At 35.1% G+C, this 9198-nt stretch overlaps 1 protein-coding gene across 2 annotated transcripts in view; it reads right to left on the reverse strand.

Moving 5' to 3' along the window:
• LOC106467314 (zinc transporter ZIP11-like) overlaps positions 1-9198 on the reverse strand; it is a 32397-nt gene that overhangs the window by 21706 nt on the left and 1493 nt on the right. The window contains exons 2-3 of one of the 2 annotated variants that reach the window (XM_022395476.1): positions 6762-6767; positions 6650-6682 (exon numbers count right to left, since the gene is read on the reverse strand). In XM_022395476.1, the coding sequence (XP_022251184.1) occupies positions 6650-6682; positions 6762-6767 (39 nt within the window). Of the gene's footprint in view, positions 1-6649; positions 6683-6728; positions 6768-9198 lie in introns of both variants that reach the window. The other variant, XM_022395475.1, reaches the window with a different exon arrangement.

Genomic DNA, 9198 nt, shown 5'->3' on the forward strand with positions numbered 1-9198 from the left:
CTATATATATATATATATATATATATATGTATATGACATTGTGCTACAACCAAAACCTGATGACATCTGGAATTGTACCTCAGGTCTGCAGTAGGAAGTGCTACATACCATCAGCACCAGCAGAATGCCACTGCTTTACTCTCAACTGAGTGGTATAATAATGCTTGGATGGGTAATGCAGTGGAAAATATATCATTTATGCTGATAAACTGCCAAGGAGGAAGGACATACAGAACAAGCAATCAATGAGGCAATATGCCTGGAAAATCTGGATTGTCTGGCGAGGGATCAGACAAAAGCCACGTGTGAAGCCATAAGGTGGGAATGGATGAATGATGCATGTCTGATTGAGACTGATGAAGGAGCATGGGAGGCAAAGGAAGGTTAGGAGACACCAAAAGCCTGTTCAGAAGTGGAAACCATGTTTGAGCAGGCCAAAACTGAATCACTAGGAGCACATGACATGGAGTGGTCTGAAAACAATGAAAGGACCCTGGGAAGAAGATGAATAGGAGGATATGCATACAGGTAATATCCCTTCAAGTTTTGACTGAGAGCATCTACAGCTACTACTAAAAGATGAAAAACCAGAGACCAAAAATGGGAAAGTTGTGCAATGATATGTGTAGCAAAACCATCCACATATGGAAAACCCCAATGAGCACACCACTCCAGAAACACCTGCAGAACTAATGACCACTCTGTCAGGGGAAACTTGTTGGGCCAGGATAATTGATCCACAACCAGATTCAGGGTGCCCAGAATATGACATGCAAACAATCTGATGTGATAGTTGTGGGGCCAGTAGAGGAGATTCAATATTTGGAAACAAAGATATCGTGACCAGGTACCCCCTTGCCTGGTGATATAAGACAATACCATGGAATTGTTGGAGTGGACCATCACCAAATGCCCCAGAACATCCAACACAAAGTGAAGTACAGCACAAGGAACCACCAGCAACTCCAACGACCTGAAACCTCTTTAGTGTTGAGCTATGCACCCCAACCTGAAAGGGAAGCAACTGTAAAAAGGTGACAATCCAGTCGAGGAAGTAGATGAAGAATTCTGATGGTATTATTAGTCCAATACAACTACCAAGCATAGTCAGCCTGTAGGTAGGGAGGCAGGGTAATATGAGCAACTAAGGGATCCCAAATGAGGCTCCATTGGTTAAGTACCATCTACTGAAGGTGATGCACACGGGTGTGACCAAGGGGAATGAGGGCTTTGAGAGAAGCCCACATCCCCAAAAGAGATAAGGTCTCTCATGCAGTATGAGTGGGAGAGGTCGATGGACAGCAAAAAAGACATTCCATATCCTGTAAATGAAGGGGAGAAGAATGGGCCTAGCTGACAAGGTAATTGAAAAACACACACAGATGAATCAAATATTGTGTAAGTGTGAAAAATGACTTCTCCACTCTGATGAGCCAACCCACTCTGGCAGTCTCTCTTGAAGAAACTGAGTATGAACAGCAGCTTCGACTTGAGAGGAAGTCAAAAGTACCCAGTCATTCATGTAATAGTGGAAACGAAGGCCTCTGGTGTGAAGCAGTCAAGCGAACAACTTGACTACTTCGCAGAAGGCATAAGAAGCCTAAGCCTGGCCAAATGGTAGAGTCCGTAACTGATAAGCACACCCCTAATAAGCAAAAGGGAAGAAAAGCCAGGATGCTTTGGAGATGGAAATGTGTAGAAAGGCATATGACACATCGACCTTTGTCATCCACAACCCAGGAGTGAAAACCCACTGAAAGGTTAAGTAAAACTCCATCATGAAATTTGGAATGACCAAGAAACGGTTCAGGGATGATAAATCTATAACTGGTCACCAATCTCTGATCTTTATGGGTACAACAAACAGACGATAGTAAAACCCCAGCTGAGAAGGTTCCCCAACTTCTATGGTCTCTTTCCAAAATAAGTCCCAAACTGCGTCCTGTAGATGCTGGCAAGAAACAGGATCCTTTGGTGGGGGGAAGACAATTGGATGAGGAGACAATGGAGGAGAGGAATGAAAATCAAAGGCCTAACCCTCTGAAAGAACCTGTAGGACCCGTGGATCTCTTGTAAATGGTGTCCACATATGGCAAAAATGGAAAAGTCTGGCTGGAAAAGTGGAAAAGTCTGGGTTGGAAAAGGGGGGGGCAAGACACAGAAACAGTATGATGAGGTTGGAACAAACAGAAAGCTAATGAAGATGAAAAAAGTGTCATGCACAAACTGCATGAGGAAGGAGCTGGTAAACATAATCGAGAAAGCATCCCGACCAGAAGGTCCCAAGAGCATATCAGACACATTTGAAGAGTTAGGACCAAAGAGGAAAAGTGTGCCATTGTAGCAAAAAGAACTTGAATATCATCTGAAAACCTTTCAGGAGACAAGTGAATTGCCTGAGTCAGCAAGTGCAGGGTAGATAATGCATGCAGAATTGTGGGCAAAATCAGTTTGATACAGAAAAATTAAGGTTGTGAGAAATTCACCAATGTATTAGGGTTCGAATCCCACAATTTCAAATTTTGGGAATCAAGATAAGGGAAGAAAGATCTTCATATGTACAAGGCAGGTGAAGCACACTAACCCCGACCAAAAGTTATCTCCCAAAATGCTTAGCATTAACCCCAACATCAGGTGAGGTAAAGAAAACTAAAAACTGGCTCATATATTCATCACCAAGGAGAGCAGGTTCAGAATCACAGGAAACAGGAGATAATGATAAGACAGCACAAACCTGATTAATTAATTCCACAAAAGGTGAAGAGGGTCAGGGTAAATCCCTGATATCACTTGTGACTGGGAAGCATGTTCAAGGAAAGGAATAGGCTGTCCTAATTCTCGTCTTCCCTGTCAGACATCCCAGGAGCAGGCATGACAGAATATTCCTCGTGTAGTGTTGAAGGCTGCATGAATGTGGACATTTCTCATTGATTAATTACAACAACATCCTTGGCCAACAATTAGAGTACTCAACTGGGTAGTATTATTCGGGAAATCTGCAGCAGCACTAACAGCTGTGGTAGATGTAACTACCTGAAACTGCGAATGCATAGTGACAAGTCCAAACTTGAAGCAAAAAAATATGAAAAAGTATGAAAAACTAAAAAAAGCAATACATTACAAATCTAAAAATGTAAAAAACTAAAGAAATATTAAAGAAAATGAAGCTTGTAGTATAAAGGAAAATGTTGACAAGTTTGTGAGTAAAAACAAGCACGTCTGTACAGTACTACTGCCAATCAAGAAGTGATTAATGAGTGCAAACATGAAGAGAGCACTGGTTACAATAGGGGTTGTGTTGCACTCCTATTAGTGAAGAGCTGCTGCATAATCATTTACATGTGGATATGCAGAAGCAGGAGGTGGAAGGCTAGTGGTGAGCATTGAAAATTTGCTCCGAGAGAGGGCAGTACTGGTTGAGAAAAGCTGTTTTGTAAGCAGAGGTAAGATATCATATCAGAAAAAAGCAAATTCTGAAAGGTTTTCATTTGTTTGTAGTTAAGCACAAAGCTACACAATAAGTTCCTGTGTTACACCCACCATGGATATAGAAATCCAATTTTTACCCTTTATTAGTCTTCAGATTTGCCACTGAGCCATTGGGAAGCAATTCTGAATGGATGAGACAAAAGCTATCTGTTGTGAACTAGGATAAATCAATCAACTGAAGATCCTAATAAAATGTGTAAAACTTAAAAACAAAAATTAAGTATTCCAAACAAGCATGTTCCTTATAGATGAAAAAGGTAACTGAAGTGAAAAACCATGTTGGTTCATAAAGTATATAAAGGATAAAATTAAAGAAAAGCATTATACATTTAAGAAGAGTTTAAACTGACTGCTATGATGGGAGATTTATAGAATTATAAAAATCAAGAGAATTGGTCAAAATGGGAAATTTTAAAAACCATATGAAAAATATCTGACTCAAAACACCATTGATATTGTATTAAAAAAAGGTTGGCTGAGAATTTCAGAATTAATAGCAAGGATTCTTTAAATTCATTAAGAGTTAGCAAATTGTTAGGATGGAAGTACAACATTTGAGGGATAATACAGGAAAACTCATATTTGCTGATTAATTGTAATTAGTAATTGTTACTAACAAAGATTTAAGCAATTATTTCTCCTCCTGAACAGTTGCCAAATGGAAATAAGATCAAACAAGATGATCACATTAATTGTGAACTTCTTAAGAAAAAATTAGAAAGTTTATTGAATAATAAAGCCCTCAGGCCAGATATTTCCCACAGGATTTTGAAGGATGTTAAGGATTTGATATGTGAACCACCTTCTACTATAATTTGTAATTCCTTGAACTTTGAGCAAGCACCAGAAGATGGCTAATGTTACTCCCCTTTTCAAGGGAGGTGATAAAAATTATCCAAGTAATTATAGGTCTACTAGTCTTATATATCATAGATGGGAAAAGTTTTAGAAAGTGATAAAAACATGCTTTGAAAAGTCATTTAACAAGTTTTAAAACATATTTGTTGGATAATCAGCTAGGGGAAAATCTTGCCTTAATAATCTTTTGATATTCTTTGAAGAGGTTATTGGTCATTTGGTGTATCTAGATTTTCAGGAATCATTTCATTATGTGTCACATAAAAAGCTTGTTAAAAATTATTTTCAGGTGTGGGGGATAGGTTAGTTCATTGGATAGAAAAGTTGCTAAAGGAAGAAGGAAATAGTTTGTTACAATTGAAGTTCAATGAAACTGGATTAATATCACAAATGGAGCACCTTAGGGCTCAGTGTTAAGATCTTTTCTCTTTAAATTTTACAAGAATGACATAGATGATGGAATGCTCAATAAGTTATTTAAATTTCTGATTTACGTGACTTTTATTATTTTTATATAGTAGCTTATGTCATGCTGCATCGTATATCTATTTATATTAATCATTATATTGAAATATTAACACAAAATATATATATATTTTTAGGAAAGAAGTTGATCCACGATTGTTAGGGTTAAGAGCTATCAAGTGGCAAGTGCAAGGTCTATACATGAATTAGGCTCAGCACTTTGAACTGGGTTTGTGATTTTTTATATTCTTTTGCATTTAAATTTGTAGTTTTAAGTTCTATAATTTAGCATAATTTTATATATAGTTCATAATAATCATAATATGATTCAGTATTTAGAATGATAAACTTGTGTGATTTGTACGTAATACTACAAGTACCAGTACCACATAAGAATTTTATATTTTTCCTTCTTACAATCTTTACTTTGTAGTAAGACCCACACTTCTGTGTTATTGCTTTAGAATTAAAACAGTCTAACTGAAAAATATAAAGTTTATTCTGATATTTTGCAAATGGTTTAAAACTCAGTGTACAAGTGACAACAATAAAACCCATATGTTGGTTGTGAAACAGACTAAACATATTTGTCTCAATAATACAGGAAAGCTATGATATTCTCATTGTTGGGGTCTCAATACACTGAAGAGCTTAAGTTTTGATTTCCAACATAAATCTTGCTTATAATGAGAGGAATGTGACCAGGACTAATCTTTTAAGTGCTGTAAAGTAATTTTCTTTGTAATTTATGGTGTCTGTATCATTTGGTAATCTATTCTAACAGGATGTATCAAGTAACTAGGGTCAGGGGGTGTTATTCAAACCACCTGTACTGTAAACTGTTACATACAATCACTAGTAGTGGCAATTAGTTTTGTCTGTGTCTGTGAAACAACATACACGGACTTTTGTTTAAATAAATTTGTTTGAAAGTTCAAAGAAATTATATTCAAGTACGGAAAAGCTTTCTTACTATCATATCTACAGTAATGTTGAAATGTGCGTGCGATGGACTGAACAAGAGTGAACACCAACGGGCATGATAGTTTATGGCAAACGTACAAAGTTCATGCTGCTAACCTCACGATTTATTCGGCACAGTAAACAAAAGTATGGCTGCCATGAAACATAAACTTGAAATAAATATACATTTATGAAACAAAATTAGAATGTTTGTTATGTACATATATAAACATGAAATCCTAGTTAAAAATAAAAATACTCATTTATTGTTTAGGCTTATTTACAAATATTATTTTTGGGTCTTCTATATTACTTGAAACTATAAGGAGAGTACATGATTATTAAAAAAATTAAAAAGTAGATAAAATTTGCATTTTATGGACGATACAATTTTTGGGGGATTTCAAAATAATGTACTAAAACATAAAAAGTAATAAGTTCAAATCTGGAACAAATATAAATGTCGTAATCATTTCTTATAAATACCATTTCCTAATGTAATTTTCCAAGATATTAAAGATCATAATGCAAAATAACTAAATTTAGCAAAAGTAACAGGCTTTATATTTCTTAAACTACATGCATTTATGAAAGTTCTTATGAAGTTTCAAACAGTTCATCCACTAGTTTTATTGTTGGAATGAAATATAGCAAGACTTGCATTGGCTACTCAGAAAGTTAGTAGCTGGTGATCATCGGGTTAACTTCCTTCAAAACCCTGGGGAAAATAATATCTTGACCAGGAGCCTTAAAATTCTTTAAATTTCCTAATTTTTCTTAACTTGCTCCTTAAACTTAGAAAATTACATTACTACTGGTATTAGTACACAAGTAAAATTACACTTCTATAATATAGCAGCTATGTTACACTTACCCCTGCTGCAAAACCCAGGCTTCCATCCAAACCCTAGTAAAATTACACTTCTATAATATAGCAGCTATGTTACACTTACCACTGCTGCAAAACCCATGCTTCCATCCAAAACCTTTCTCTAAGTAATGAAAAAAAAAACAATAAAAACTATTGTACTTCTCCAATATCAATAAAAAAAATCAAGTACTAAATACAAATGCTATATACAGCAACTATTTTATAACCTGCATATAGCAATAATTACTATATAATCTTCAATATGTGTTACATAATTGAAACGTAGCAGCTAATATGCCAGCTATGACCAACATCTACTGTTATACAGCCAGTGTATATCTCCAATATGTATTACATATTTTTAACATAGCAGCTACTATGCCGGCTACATCAAACATCCACTGTTATATAGCCAATGTATATCTCTAATATGTTATATATAATTGGAACTATGCCTGCTACGTTCAACATCCACTATTATATAGCCAGTGTATATCTACAATACATATCACATAATTGGAATGTAGCAGCTATTATGCTGGCTACATTCAAAATCCACTGTTACATAGCCAGTGTATATCTCCAATACATATTACATATTCTGAACATAGCAGCTACTATGCTGGCTACACTCAACATCCACCATTGTATAGCCAGTGTATATCTCCAATTTGTATTACATAATTGAAACATAGCAGCTACTACACTGGCTACATCCAAGAGTCACTGTTATATAGACAGGATGTATCTCCAATACATATTGCATAATCAGAACATAGCAGTTACTATATCACCTACATCACAGATCCACTGTTATGTAGGCAGTGTATATCTCCAATATGTATTACATAATCTGAATATAGCAGCTACTATGTCAGCTACACCCAAGATCCACTGTTATATAGCCAGTGTATATCTCCAATATGTATTACATAATCTGAATATAGCAGCTACTATGTCAGCTACACCCAAGATCCACTGTTATATAGCCAGTGTATATCTCCAATATGTATTACATAATCTGAACATAGCAGCCACAAAACTGGCTACATTCAAGATCCACTGTTATATAGCCAGTGTATATCTCTAATATGTATTACATAATCTGAATATAGCAGCTACTATGTCAGCTACACCCAAGATCCACTGTTATATAGCCAGTGTATATCTCTAATATGTATTACATACTCTGAATATAGCAGCTACTATGTCAGCTACACCCAAGATCCACTGTTATATAGCCAGTGTATATCTCCAATATGTATTACATAATCTGAATATAGCAGCTACTATGTCAGCTACACCCAAGATCCACTGTTATATAGCCAGTGTATATCTCCAATATGTATTACATAATTGAAACATAACAGCTACTATGCTGGCTACATCCAAGATCCACTGTTATATAGGCAGTGTATATGTCTAATAATATTACATAATCAGAACGTAGCAACTACTGCACCAGCTACATCCAACATCAATTGTTATATAACCTATGAATAACTATAACTAGCATATTACCTGGATCTAGTATTACATAATGTAAATGTTAACAACTATCACATAGTTTACATCTAATATTAATCATTATACAATGTATATATATAACAGTAACATGTATTACCAATAAGTACTAAATAATCTCAATGTAACAAGTACTATTATCTAACCTACATATAAATTGCAATACCCTCTGTTGTACTTAACCCAGATGTAAAAATAAATACTACAAATTGCATAACCTATAATAGCAGTAGCAACTCCATATAGCCTACATGTACTATATTATATAATAAAAAATCACATCATATTTGCTGATATAATACAACTGTCCAATGGCAAGGATACATTTCAAGCTCTTCCTTACATTTTGCTTATCCAAGTGTGAATACTAACCTCAAAGTCTAATTTTGAATTTGAATTAGTTTAACTTCTGTACTATTGTGTTCATATTATACAAAGCATTACTTAAGTTTCAATACTTGAATGATAACCCATCCATTCCTCACTCAGATTTTGAGTTTGAAAACTTCCTTCCTTTCTAAACATCTAGATAACTTACCACTCAATGTTATCATTAATTATCTTTGCCACCAAAGATGGATGGAGGTTATGTTTTCACCTGTGTGTGTTTGTCAACAAGATTTTTGAAAATTGCTGAAAAGATTTTGATGAAAGTTGGTATGTATGTGAACTATGATCCAACTTAGAAGTGATTATACTGATTAGTTTTTGGATGATCATAGTGACAAAAATCCAAAACAATTCCCATCTGTTAACATGGTAACCGATTTTTCACACTATTTTTGCTCTATAACTCAGTCCAAAATAAAAGAATTTTGATGAAACCTGGAGGAAATATGTAGAATATTATTCACATTGTCCTGCCAAAAATGGTCTATGTCTGTTGATAACGACAAGCATATGGTCACATTTTCATAATGTTTGACAGCCAAAAATTATCAACGCTGCATGGCAGATGTATGTACTCTACTGTTTGTTTTGTTTGTAATTAAGCACAAAGCTACACAATGAGCTATCTGTGTTCTGCC

This window comes from Limulus polyphemus, unplaced genomic scaffold, assembly GCF_000517525.1.
Source record: "Limulus polyphemus unplaced genomic scaffold, Limulus_polyphemus-2.1.2 Scaffold2564, whole genome shotgun sequence".
Classification (NCBI taxonomy): domain Eukaryota; kingdom Metazoa; phylum Arthropoda; class Merostomata; order Xiphosura; family Limulidae; genus Limulus; species Limulus polyphemus.